General features: G+C 36.6%; 1 protein-coding gene across 1 annotated transcript; it reads left to right on the top strand.

Moving 5' to 3' along the window:
* The first annotated feature begins 5789 nt into the window (after nucleotides 1-5789).
* On the top strand, nucleotides 5790-13696 carry LOC581604 (E3 ubiquitin-protein ligase FANCL). Its single transcript, XM_781592.5, has 10 exons — nucleotides 5790-5932; nucleotides 7122-7180; nucleotides 7642-7866; nucleotides 9119-9221; nucleotides 9975-10043; nucleotides 10581-10731; nucleotides 11312-11395; nucleotides 11720-11847; nucleotides 12674-12790; nucleotides 13559-13696. The coding sequence occupies exons 1-10, from the start codon at nucleotides 5852-5854 to the stop codon at nucleotides 13676-13678; spliced, it is 1137 nt and encodes a 378-aa protein (XP_786685.1). The 5' UTR covers nucleotides 5790-5851; the 3' UTR covers nucleotides 13679-13696.
* Nucleotides 13697-14065: the final 369 nt, after the last annotated feature.

Raw genomic sequence — 14065 nt, 5'->3', positions numbered from 1 at the left:
TGCATTTGTCATTACAGTTTATTATACATAGGCCTATACCAACCTTTGCTCGGAACTGGTAGTGAGTAAACTCGTCTATTGGCCTATATAGCAATCAATGCTCAAATAAAAAAAATTAAAAAAAATAGATTTCCTTGTGGAAAAAATGTTTTAAAGAAAACCAGATGACAATTTCCGAAGTTGATAGTATTTCAAATGAACGCCATGTGGTTCAAGTATATAGCTTCTAAGAGAATATTATATAAGGACATTATTTTACCAATATTTTATTTTCCCTTGCCCCAAAGAAGATGAGTTTGTCACATACTTGCGTTCTCTGCAGATTGGTATGATAAACAAAATTATAATTTGACATCAATGAATATGGCTTCATACTTATACACACGCACACCCACCACTAACACAACCGCAAATCACACATACCCACAGTGACGACCCACCATGTTCAACAGTTGTAGTCCACTCCTTACGAATATGTAAATAGTTATATATTAATATATTAAACGTGTTTGAGAGAGAGAGAGAGAGAGAGAGAGAGAGAGAGAGAGAGAGTGAGAGAGAGAGAGTGAGTGAGAGAGAGAGAGAGAGAGAGAGAGAGAGAGAGGTGAGAGAGGGGGGGGGTGAGAGAGAGAGAGGGATGGGGGATTAAATACTAATATTTAACGAAAGAAATGCTCACCGAGATAAAATAGTATGTGAATGTTTTTATTTATTGATATTCTGTTGGGCTAAACCAAAAACAGACAGACAGACAGACTCAGAGAAAGTGAGAAAGGAAATGGGTCAGATAAAGAGAGGAATGGAGGGGAGAAAAAGGCGGAGGGGTAGAAAATGAGAATAACAAGAATCGACCACACCTGCACGTAGCGTGACAAATGCAAGGGGATAAAAAGATAAAACTTCCTTTTCAACATCCCCCTATTTGGTGATCTTCTGGTGAAGGTTAATTAATTTTGTTGATCTGTTTCTTTTCCTAACATACATGTAACTCACTGTTTCTTGATTTGTCTTTGCCAAATAAATAATAATAATATTAATTTCATCATGCACCCAGTAAAAAGACCAATACCCTTTTCCCATAATGGTATTACCATCGAAATGGCTGGGCCCATGCTAAGCCACTATTTATTGTACACATTCCTGTTTAAACAGTGACGTATCCAGACGTCGATTCTGAGAAGATTATTATAAACTTTATTTATCAAGCATTAATTAAGTTCTCATTATCACGTCATAAAAATAGGTAAACAAATTTGTACAATTTTTCGGCAACAGTGTATTTACCAATTCTGAAAATATAAATGATCATAATCGGCTTCTTGGCGCCAACAATTTAATGTGCAAGCAAGATAAAATTATAGAAATTGTAGAAAATTTTCTCCGTTCATGTTCAAAATTTGTTCAAACATATTTGAGTGCATCGAAATTAACCAACTTATCCGAAAAGACTATTTCAATAATCAAGGGCGTATCCAGCATGAGGGCGGCGTACTCTGCCCTATGTTAATGAAGAAAAAACAGTTTTATAACCAATAAAAAGTCCGGTATGCTTCAGATAGAATCAAATTAGTTGAATCATTTCAGGAATTGTTTTTGGGGGGTCATACTACTACAGACCCCCCCCCCCCCCAATCCTCTCCCGTGCTGGGGTGTATACGTCATTGACGAACAGACCTACCTCCACAGGCACAATTTCCCAGTTTGTTTTTATATATATATATAGTAATGGTTTATTTATTCAAAATATGCATAACACAGCCCGGGGGCTGAATTGTAAAATATTTGTACAAAAGTATTTTATGAAAGAAATACACTATATGCAATTGCAAATTATTCAAGAGTATAATACTAAAGAGCACATGTGATTTTTTTCTTTCTATTTCTCTTCTTGTTTACACCATTGACTTTTATTTGAATTATTAACGTTTGGGGCGGCACAAAAATCCGCATCATCACCACTTTTACATGTTAGTTGCAGGCCCCGCGGAACGCTTTTCAACGTGGGGGGAGGCAAAAGTAATTACGATCAGGAAGAGCATAGCGAGCGAAAATTTGCGTGGTGTCCAGCGGTGGAGCCCCGGAAGCTCAAGGGTTTTAGGCATTTAATTACGGTCAGATGAGCATATTTTGATACCTTAGTTGTGAACCTGGCAGGTCACTAATTTGCGAAAGATCCAGGGTCGAAGCCCTCAGAAGCTCAGGGGTTTTAGGCATTAAATTAAGGTCAGATGAGCACCCAGGGGCCCGCCTTAGTGCCCCTGATGGGATCCAGGCGGCAGAGCCCCGGTAAGGTCATTGGTAGGTCATTATCCTTTCTTTTTTCTTTCTTTTTAAGTCTCTTTAACAAACGTTCCCCCCAAAAATGAGGAGGATCGGACCCCCCCCCCCCCCGAGCCCCGCCGTTCCGCGTGCCCTGACAAGTAGGCTTCTATTCAAGCATATTTTTGCCTGACTGTAAATGTGGGAATTTGTCATTTTCCAACAAAGGCATAAAAAAGTATGATTTACTAAAAGGTCCAAGAAAATCGTGTCATTTCAGGAACATTTTGTAAACCACTCTTTTGAATAAGAAATAAACCACGTTTAAATCCCCCACCCCCTCCCATCCGTTCGCCAGTGTGAACATACCTATGAAAAAATAAGAAAGATGTAACTTCATTCTGACTAACATGACGAGATTTCAATCTTTTTAATTCTTGATTGCTTTACGTGTAGCTAGTCCGATGTCAAACTAAAATCTACTTGAGGGCGTCAGACCAAATCTGACATGTTGTCAGACATACAAGTGATATTATTTTCACAAAATACAAGAAAAGGAAAGGATCATCATACAGGAAAGGATTTAGGTGTTGCTGTTTTTTAAGAGCATGTTTAGATCCAGGGTTAGGAAGAAGAGAACCATCTTTCCCACTCCCTTTTTATAATTTATTTGGGGAAAGACGTTTTCTGGGGAAAAATCTCTACTACCCCTTGTCCACCCCGGCTGAGAGTTCATTTCAAATCCATATAACTGGGTGAATGGATATGATTGATGTTGTATCCCTTCCCGGGTTCTCCCTATGCGGTATTTAATTAAATGAAGTGGAAATGATTCCGAAGTGCAAAACCATTCAGTTCGGAATTTCGAATAGCAACATGCAGGAAGAAATGTCGGATAATATCATCCGTCATTTTTTTGACAATAATTATTAATGAACATCGGTCACTTTATTGACAGTTTCCGTTCTCTTTTAATATGGCTGCAAACATCAAAGAAAGATTTCAAATTCGTCACACGCTTTCATCACCCATAAAGGTCAATAAATAAAATCATCAATCAGTCTGATAGTCGCTTCTTATATAGCATAATGTATTGTCCATAAAGTTGGAAACGTTTTCTTATCTCTTTGTGATAATAAATTACATATTTTGTTCTTGATAAAGTTTCTATTCTGTAAAAAAAAGTATTGATCAATAAAGACTAAGAGGTGATATTATATAATCATTAACATGAATAAATCATGTGCGTGTGTGTATATGTGTACGGGTATGAATATTGGGTGATGAAAGCGTATATATATTTAATACATGAATTGTATTGTGAAAGTAAGAATCAAAATATAACGCAGGCGATCTTTATGTTTGTTAGCTTCCATCCTTTTCGGACTTCTCCAAAAAATTAACCTAATATGGCGAACACCCCAAAATTGTGAAATATGGGCCTATATTTCGGGAAAATCCCTATAAACATGGCTAAAAATTGGTATATCTTTTTCTGCCAATTTAACCCTTAAAATGGGTAGGGGGGTTCGAGGCAATGGCGGATCCAGGGGGCCCCCCCCCCCCCCCCCCCCCCCCCCCCCCCCCACTGAGCGAATTATCGATCGGCTGTTTCGCCGCTAATATTTTCTCACGAATTGGGCCCCCTCCCCTTCCGCCGGCTGGATCCGCCCCTGGTTCGAGACTTGAGCGGCACATCCCCGTCCAAACCAAATCTGAGTCCTTCCCCCCCCCCCCACCCTGGTCAATCATGTACAATCATACAGAAGGCATGGCAAGAACTACCAAAGCCCTTAACGGTACAATAAGTAGAATTGTGAGAGAGAATAATCATTTAAATAGACATTACAGTAGATTATACAGTATTTAATGATACATTCAATAGAAATTCCTGCATGTAAAAATACTTGTTTAAGACAGATCATGTACTTAACAGTTAAAGAGCAACCTCGTTTTTTTTTTTTTTTTTTTTTTTTTTTTTTTTTGGGGGGGGGGGCGAATCACTTATTAAAGAGCGCTCTCTATGGGGGGAGGGGGAATTCCCCCCCCCCCCCATTCGTGTGAAGCGTGGAAGCTTTGACGTTTCATTAAATTATTAGAGCAAGAAGACGTCTTTTCAAAAATAATATTTGATTCATTGTTAAACAAGATTTCGATTTTTTTTTCTTTTTTAAAGGAAATCTTCAGAAATGAACATCATGCATGTGATAAATATATTGACGTTTAAATCAACCAATCACCAAACAATCAGCATTTCATCATAAGATTTCCATAATTGCTTGCGGGAAATATGTTAGTCATTATTTGCCGCATTATTATTTCAGAGGAGCTCGATAGTTTATATCTGTTGTTTCTTGTGTAATCTTTTTAACATAGTCTTTGTCATGTTTCTTTGTCTGCTCCTTTTTTCTTCCGCTACGTCCTCTTACTTTTTCTCTTTCTCTTTCTCTCTCTCTCTCTTTGGGGCCCGGCGTTTTTTAGGGGGCGACTGCCCCCATCGCCCCATGGCTACGCGCCTGTGTTAAGTCAAATAAAGATCTTCAATTTTGTTTAATTCCATGCCAGATTGGTATTTGTAAGGGGCAGTTTTACCGTGCCCCCTGATCTGTAATGGTTTGAATATACCTCTTTGTCTATTTGCTTGATTAGGAATAGGCTTAATTGGCCTAATTTGTATACAGTTAGTATGTTTATTGTTTAAATTTGCAAATATCAATACAAATTATAGGGAAGAGGATTATATGTACCTGGCCTTCTTATGCGTCTGTAAATGAGTCGCAAAAAAAATTACACCGATTTCGGAGGTTAAGGCAACCTTTTTAGCGAGATCAGAGCATAGACATACTATAGGATAGATCAGAGCATATAGATCTTATCTAGGATCTCGAGCGCTGGGATCAGACAGGTTGGAGCACAAAATGGCAATGGGTTAATTCAGCAATTCGGAGGTAAAAATGAAAATATAAGAATATCCTAATTTTCTCACAATGAATGTCACAACATGCCATGAGATGGATCCTGACCCCCATTTGCCTTTGAAAGGTGCTTAAGAGCAAATTAATCTTGTAAAAATTCGGAAAACACAAGTGCCAAAAAATGGCAAGGGGTACGTTAGTTCAGCATTTTGGCGGTAAAATGAAAAAAAAGAATATCCTAATGTCTTCACAATGAATGTCCCGACATGCCATGAGATGGATCCTCACCCCCATTTGCCTTTGAAAGGGGCTTAGGAGCAAATCTTGTAAAAATTCGGAAAACACCACTTTTTGCCAAAAAATGGCAAGGGGTTAGTTCAGCATTTTGGTTGTAAAGATGCAAATAAAAGAATATCCTAATTTCCTCACAATGAATGCCCCTACTTGCCATGGGGATGGATCATGACCCCAATTTGCTTTTAGGGACAAATTTAATATCGTAACCACTTTTCCGTACGAGATCCATCAGGGCTAGCCATCGAAATCCCAGTATTGATATCAGAGCATAATGCATCAGAGACATCACGCCCTCTATCAATCAAGTGAGAGCATTTACCTTCTGCTTTTATTTTGAAGCCCAGCCCCGCCAAATATAAGACAGAGAACAACTTTTAAAAATGACAGAAAACGGCAACTGGCATATTCTCATCCCTCAGAACCTGGAAAAGACAATATGGACAGGGTTGATTAGAGTTGAAGTAAGTAATATTATTGTATTGATGACCACCAACACTGTACACGGACTATTATCAATCAATGAATGCACCTTCGACCTTCACTGCGCTGAACGCTAGGCCGCCGCCTCCCGGGCGAAGTTCTGTGGAGTATCGTAGGTCGACTCCAGGCTAGTTATGACATTACAATTTACATTCATGGCAGCCTTCGTACAGGAAAAACCCAATGGACTATAGGTATAGGCCTACAGTAAAGCCGACTGTTAATTATATCCACTCATTATACTGTTCTTGTTAGCGTTACATAGAAGCCAATTGTCTGTACAGTAATTACTCCTTAGGCAGCTAATAAATAGAACGTCTGTGTGATCAGGATGGGGAGTGTGTATAAGACTCGAGAGTGTTCTGTACTACCAGGAGCGTCAAAGGAAGTGATTTTAGGAGTGAGAATTGTTGTTGTTGTTTTTTGTTGTAATGGCAATCTGTCAAGACCTGACTATTATCACCAACACCTTTCTTTTTAATATTAATTTCTTTCTTTCTCTTTTTTCTCTCTTGTTTAAATAAGAGTATCAAATATAAAAATTAAAATATAGGCTTCTCTCTCTTTTTCTTTTTTTTTCTTCCCCCCCCCCTTCAGTGAGAATGGGAGTGTGCTTTGTTGATTAATGCTATGAGTTGTCAGTGTAGTGATGTGTGTGTGGGGGGCGGGGAATAAGAGATGATAATGAAAGAAAATGGACCCCCTTTTTTGTTTAGACACTATTCTAACTTCTAACTTGATTTTAAAAAACTTCAAGCAGACAGATTCCTCTCTCTAGTCTAGTCTAGATCTACAAGAGTAGATCTATCATCAACATTGTAATAAAAATGTGTAAGTTTAGGTTTTATAACTTGTTATTAAAATAAGTAAAATCTAGCATTTACACAACCCCAACAATGAGATATTGAAACAATATTGCAGAAGTGCGTGGTCATTCGGGTAATGTTTCAACAACCATATGATTTCGTTTTAAAAGTGGAAATATAAATTTTTCTGATTGGCCTAAAACCCTTCATATAAAAAATAATTAAGAAGACTACTAAGAAGACTAATACTAGTTGCATTGCCTGCTGACTTTGTTCCTCCCCCTCCCCCCTCCCCCCTCCCCCATCCCACACAGCTCGTCCATATTTCATTGTAACAAACCCTTTCTATTTCTTTACAATCCAGGGGGAAGAGTTCCAAATTCAGATCGAGCTTCCCAGAGACAAGAACATCAAACATGCCAGGTTAGAACATCTGTAATTTTCCTGATGCAGTCAATGTTGCGTTAATCCACTGACTAGTGATCGACCACTGAGTTTGCTCAATGCCTTAGTCTTTAATGTAGCAACCATCTGGATCCTGTAGGCATATGGCTAAGATAAACTATATTACCTACCGGTATTGGTCCTATTATGTCTACTCATGAACCTTTTAAAATTTCCCTTAGTAATGTAAATTTTATTGTAAATGTGTTATCATATATTGTTCTAGTGGAATTGAAATTGAATTGAAATATTCTTATTTAGAAAAATGTTTATATATATATATATATATGGTACATATAACTTGCTCACAAACCAATATCGATAACATACATTTTTGATTGTTTGAAAGTGGTATACGTTGTATTCTAAATGGCAAATTTAAATGACAATTATATTGTTATTGCTTTCTTGCAATCAATGATATATATTTTTTCGTGCAGTATTCGGGGAGACTGGAGATTAGTCCGTCACCTCAGCAAGGTTCAAGGCACTCTGGAGAGCAGGCTAAAGTCTGCTGTCGATCCCAAAGCCTTCATGCAAGAAGTATGCAGTCTGTTTGATAACATCAAGGCGAGCAAGACTGGTACCCATTCTCATGGGGTAGTGGACGATTCACCACTGTATCAGAGGCTGGTTGAAGAAGTGGAAACATTGGGCTGGGAAATGTGAGCAATCTTGTTTTATCTTGAGTCATTTTTGTTTGTTTGTTTGTTTTCTCTCTTCTTTCATGATTCATCTATGTAGCACCTCACTTTGTAAATGAATGACAATGCATAATTTCAGAGATGATCATTATTTTTTGGTCTTCCAGAGTCAACTTGACTTTTAAATTTTAATGGAATCTGTTCCTTCAATTCTCAAACCATTTCACCTATTCCAAGTCAGTCATCACAAACTTGTCCATCCTCTAAAGAGAAAAGTTGTTTGCCAACTGCTTAGAATGCCCTTTTTGTAGAATTTGTTTTGTTTTTCTTTTGTTATTTTATTTTTGATTGTAGTTGCTAAAGTGTTAGTGTCAGATCGTAATTCAAAATAATTGCAATTACGCATTACGCACATCTTATTTACGAACAAGTAAGACCCTAATTTCATATATCAGGTTCAAACATATACATAAGTGACCAGTTTGCTGCAAGCAAAGACAAATAAGTTTTGATCTTTGAATGTTTCCACAGAGGAAATATAAACATGAATCAACATTACAGCAAAGAAATGCCAGAAAAATGTTATTAACTAACCTTGATACAGTACTCTAAGCAGGACAAGATCTTCAAAAACAAAATCAGCCATTTAAGCTCGGAAAGAAAGTCAGAAAATCAGTAATGTCTGGAGCGCAGAACCAAAAACTGTGTACCTCTTGGCTTCAAATTGAGGTGTTGCAAAGTCTCAGACTGTTACAGCAACCCTCTATGTCATAGATTATTATTATGCAAAGAACCTGAAACAGGTGCATGGTCATAACTTCCTTTTCATCAACAGAATACCAAGCCAAGACAATTTAATCCTTGGTAGAGCTGAATTAATTCACTCTCTACCATCGATGGCACATTCCAGACCTTCACTCTCTCTATTTTTTCCACAGTCATGACCAACTTTGCATACACTACATTCTTCAATTAAATTAAATCCTGTGGCTTCTACAAGCGATGGGAATTCTAGACCTTATAACTGGTTTATTTAAAGTGAAATGACTATTTATCAAAGACATATAATAGAAAGTGAATATTTGCATGGAATTGTACATGTTTATTTACCTCATTTTCTATGCATGTTGTATTCAATTTGTCTACAAATAAATAAATTTAATATTTTCTATACTATAATTGCTAAGCAATAAACTACATATGATTTAATAGCTGACACTACCTTCTAATTAAGCAACCTTATTTGAAAACTAAATCATGTTGTTTTCTACAGGGTTACAAATCTGGAGTCAGACTTAAGTCAGTTTAAGTTGACCTGCAATTACTCATCGGATAAGACACACAATGTAACTGTTCAAGTTCATTCAGAGGTACAGGTAAGCATCTACAAATGTGGTCTTAAAAAACATTTAACTCAAGGTTTACCCTTTAGAAACTCTAGTTTGATCAATGATAATTTTCTTGTATTTATATGCATTGTTATCATTGCTTTTCATTATTTTGAGAGCTTAATTTAATTCGAGAATATCCTAGAGGCATTGATTTTGGAAAAGTGAAATGAACTATTTTAAAATGAATTGATATTGTCACCTATTAGGTGTATTCTAGATGAGGCCAAATAAAAACAATGATGTGTTTTTCGTCCAGACTTTAAAAAAAAGTAGGAGGCAGGGTATTACTGATTACTATTATGTAATTTTTTTGTATTTTTTCCAAGATGGCTGCAATGCTAATTATAGCTGGCCAAGCCTATTTATTCACAGATATTGTGCTATTTGAGTATACTGATACAATGTATGACAAAAGAAATGATTTGTCTCTCTTTAGAAGCTATTTAAAAAAAATGTACATCGAAGGCTTTTTTATTAGCCTTTTTTTTTCTTTCTAAATAGTAAATAGTAAAAAAAAAGGAGGCGGCGGCCAAAAATGAGGCAGGCGGGGACAAGAAACGCTTCATTGATGTTATTTAGCCTTACATTGCTTTTGTGTTTAGTTGTTTTGAGGTCAAGGTCGGTTTGAATTGACTGTCTCTTTGATAGCAATTGTGTGCAAGGGATAAAACATAACTAACAATTCTGAGAAGTTAAAAGTCTTTCCACTCTTTTATCCAAAATTTCCTTTCACTGTAGCACCCATCAAATCCTCCAGTCTCTGCAACTGCCCTGCAGGATGATTTTCAACTGCATTGGACACCAAAGGTAGGGATTTATTATAGATATGAGGAGAGAAGGGGAAGGAGAGACGAAGATTGAAGTCATCAGTGAGATGTACTCAAAGCAAGGATGAGAAGCAAACTGTCTAGAAAAGTCGTTATTTTAGGAAACCAAACATCTCATGAGGAAGCTATATCCCAGCTCCTGAAGATTTTATTTACTACTGTTTGATAACTTCTAAAAAAAAAATGTATACAATGGTACAAGAGCAAAAATGGGTAACTAACTCACAAAATTACAAGCTTGTGCATGCAGCCTCACCCTAATTAATTTATTTACAAGCAATGATCAATTGATTTAATGATTTTTTTTTCTTCTTCTCATAAAAAGAAACTTAGCTAAAAGTAATTTTGTTCCACTACTAATCTAATTTGGTTTACTTTTTGTCAAAATGTGAAAACAGTTGCAATATAAGTGATTTAAATGTAGAAGGAGCATTGTGGTACATTGGTTTAAGGTATTCTTTGTTTGGTGAATTAACAGTTTCCTTCTCTATATCTGGCCTCTTTATTTTTGTTGCAGCTTTGCCTCCATGATGTAATCACCCAGTTTGAGGGATTCCTGCTGAAGTATAGATCATTCTGGGAGGAGATGGCAGAGATAGATAACGATACATGGGTTCTAGAACCAGAGAAACCAGGACCAATGGATGTCAGCCGGAGAATAGCTTTAGGTTAGATGATAATTAGTGATGTAATTAAGTATATTTTGGTCTGGGAGAATGGCAGAGGTACATAATAATACATGGTTTTCTAGAACCTAAGAAATCATGCCCTGTGGATGTTAGCAGGAGATAGCTTTAAGTGAGATGATAATTAGTGATGTTATTATATCCAACTTTGTTTCAAAGTATATTTTGGTCTGAGAGAATGGCAGAGGTGATGTTTTTCTTCTTTTTTTTACATTGGGAAATTTTCAGGGCTTGTTTACGCCTGATGCAGGAAACCCAAGCAGGTTTTCTTTTCTTTTTTTCTGTTTTATGTGCATAGCAAGTGTAAATGGAAAAAAGTAGCTAAGCGCAACAAAGGTCATTCAGATGCTTACTTTTTAATTTGGTGTAATCGTGATTGAGATACATTATTTGATATTAACAGGAGGATGAAACCATTCTGTCTCTAAAACTTATCCAAATATTCTGTTTCTCCTTGATGTTAACTCAATTATAATGTTAATGGAATTGGGCCGATTCTCTAATGCAATGATGTATTCACTTCTTGTTTGTTGTTATTGTTTTTGTTTTATTTTGTAAACAGGAAGTAACTTCTCTATCCAGATTGTAGTTGATCCAGTCCATCCTCGTATGCTACCACAATGCAGATTCTTAGGGGCAGATAATGGTGAGTAAACCGATTACACAATCCCTGAGTAATGGCCTTGAATGGCATAAAAGGTATATCGCGCAAGCTGATTTATTACCAATATTTAGCAAGTCAGCATGATGAGTGAAAGATGTTATTTCATGGTCATCCTGGTAGTTTTTGTAAACTATGAGATGTTATGATTTTGTTTTATCCACATGCTTTTTTACTAAAACAAAAACAATGGAATTCATTTAACCTATTCCCTATTGGAACCAGATGAATTGTATTATTAGCCAATGGGAATCAGCAGTCAACAGGTTAACTAATTGTTCTTCATCAGTCTTATTTCTTTGATTTCAGTTATCAATCCTGTACGGAAGCTCTTGAATACCAACCTCCACGCTTGGAACAGCCACTCATCTCTGTTAACAAACCTCCGTAACATCCTTGAGGTAGACTTCCCCACACCAGCAGAATCCCAGGTTCAGGTAGGTATCCCCTCCCCCCCCCCCCCCCCCCATTCCCATAGCTAGTTTAGAGAGACGGTTGTGGCATTGCAAGTTGCTCTGTATTGGTCCTGCAATCATCCTTCCTAACAAACCTATGTAAGGTGTTTCTAATAGGCTTCCCCATGCAGTATCACGGCTTTAGGTCAGTATTCCTAATTCCCATTTTCATAGCTAGTTTAGAGAGACGGTTGTGGCATTGAAAGTTGCTCTGTATTGGTCCTGCAATCATCCTTCCTAACAAACCTATGTAAGGTGTTTCTAATAGGCTTCCCCATGCAGTATCAAAGCTTTAGGTCAGTATTCCTAATTCCCATTTTCATAGCTTGTTGAGATGGAAAGCTGATTTATCTGTTTGAAATTTAGAATGCATTAACAAGTTGTGAAGTTAGTTGTAATAGATATACATGTATTTGTATAGTAAATTATGTTATAGAAATATATGAGCAAAAAAAAAAAAAAATTACGGTATAAGGAAACAAAGGATCAACGGTTTGTCTTTATGATATCCTCATATAAGTTCATTAATTTATACAGGGATCAAGTCATGGAAATTAAATTAAATTTATCTTTAACAAAAATTTATATTAGAAAATCTTGATTATAAAATCACTTGTCAAGTGCATTTATTTGCCGACATATACACGCCAGAATTTCAGAGCTTGCTGTAAGGCCTGTAATCATTGCATAGTTGCATATCAAGCAAATACTTCATCAATACATATTACAATATCAACATGTTTTTTATTCAAAAACCATAATGTGATACTATCTTTTCTTTGTCTTTTCTTTTCTCTTTATTTTGAAGGACTTTAAAGAAGAGTGTGGAATATGTTACTCATATAGCCTTGATTCAGTCATTCCTGATCAGGTCTGTGACAATCCCCATTGCAACAAACCATTTCATCAAACTTGTCTTTATGAGGTGAGCTAGCATTTTACCTGAATTTGTCATTTGAATGAAAACATGTCTAGAGAATAACCACTGTGAGCCGCAAAGTCACAATGCACAAAGTGAGTCGCAACTTTTTATGTGAGGAATTAGCATTTTACCTATAATTCGTCATTTGAATGAAGACATGTCAAGAGAATAATCTAGGAAATTCAAACTTATTCCTTAAAGAAAGTTTAGTACTATCAATTTGATTTCATTGTGAAAGTAATGATCTGGAAGGAATTGAGAAAGGTTGAATATGTAGTTCATATTAGAGTGCAGTTTTGGAATGGTCAAAAATGAAAGAAATCTGCTTGTTCTTGTTGGAAGTAACATGGAGCTACACATACACAAGGCATGAGAGTGCATGGGGACCATCTTGTCACCTATTTCTCGTCATATTTGAATATGAGAAAATATGTTTTTCAGGTGACATTTCTATCATGATATTCTTTCTAAACTGACACGGAATGAGAAAACGTTCACCAGAACTCAACTTTTTCAAGTACTGGCTCACGGATATAATTCAGCTTCGTCCTAAAAAATTTGGTGGTCGAGCAACCCCGCCAAGACGTTACAAGTGTTGAAAGAGGCTCAGTATCACAACTCATTTGCTACAATAGCAATTCCAATTTATTTTTCCACATTATCAACAACAGGTTGCTATTCAGGAACAAATTGCAAACTGGTGACAGAGATTAGATATCATTTTCTTACATGGTATTTCAATTTATTTTCCTTATTTTCTTATACCCCCAGTGGTTGCGTGCCTTGCCATCGAGCTACCAGTCAATTACAGGAGTAGGGTTCAACATTCTGTATGGAGAGTGTCCGTACTGTTCAAAGGCGATATCAGTGAAGAAACTCAACGAGAGATGACATGTTTTTGGTTTTGCTTTCCTGTATCTTCCTGGACACTTTTGTGAACATGTGCAATACTATATTTTTTTTATATTACTTTAATGTATGATGGTGCTATAAAAAAAATATGTCAGCGTAGTTTATGATCTAGCCCTCATTGTACTAGCTTTTCTAGACTTCATCTTGACTAGAGGGAAGGGGTGACCACCAAAACCCCATGATGACTGATCGCCACAAAGTTTTGCAGACTATAGGTATAAAATAAAGAAAAACATCTAAACATAACCATGTTTATAAACTTAATCTACATATATTGGACTTCAAACCAGCAGTTATTTTGTTAAAATTTTGTGAAAGGTCCCATTAACCTTTTTATGAGAGAGGGAGGGGGTGGTGGGGAGATTG

The sequence above is a fragment of the Strongylocentrotus purpuratus genome, unplaced genomic scaffold (assembly GCF_000002235.5).
Source record: "Strongylocentrotus purpuratus isolate Spur 01 unplaced genomic scaffold, Spur_5.0 spur5_scaffold_5, whole genome shotgun sequence".
Lineage (NCBI taxonomy): Eukaryota > Metazoa > Echinodermata > Echinoidea > Camarodonta > Strongylocentrotidae > Strongylocentrotus > Strongylocentrotus purpuratus.
This window is presented reverse-complemented; position numbering and strand designations above follow the sequence as displayed.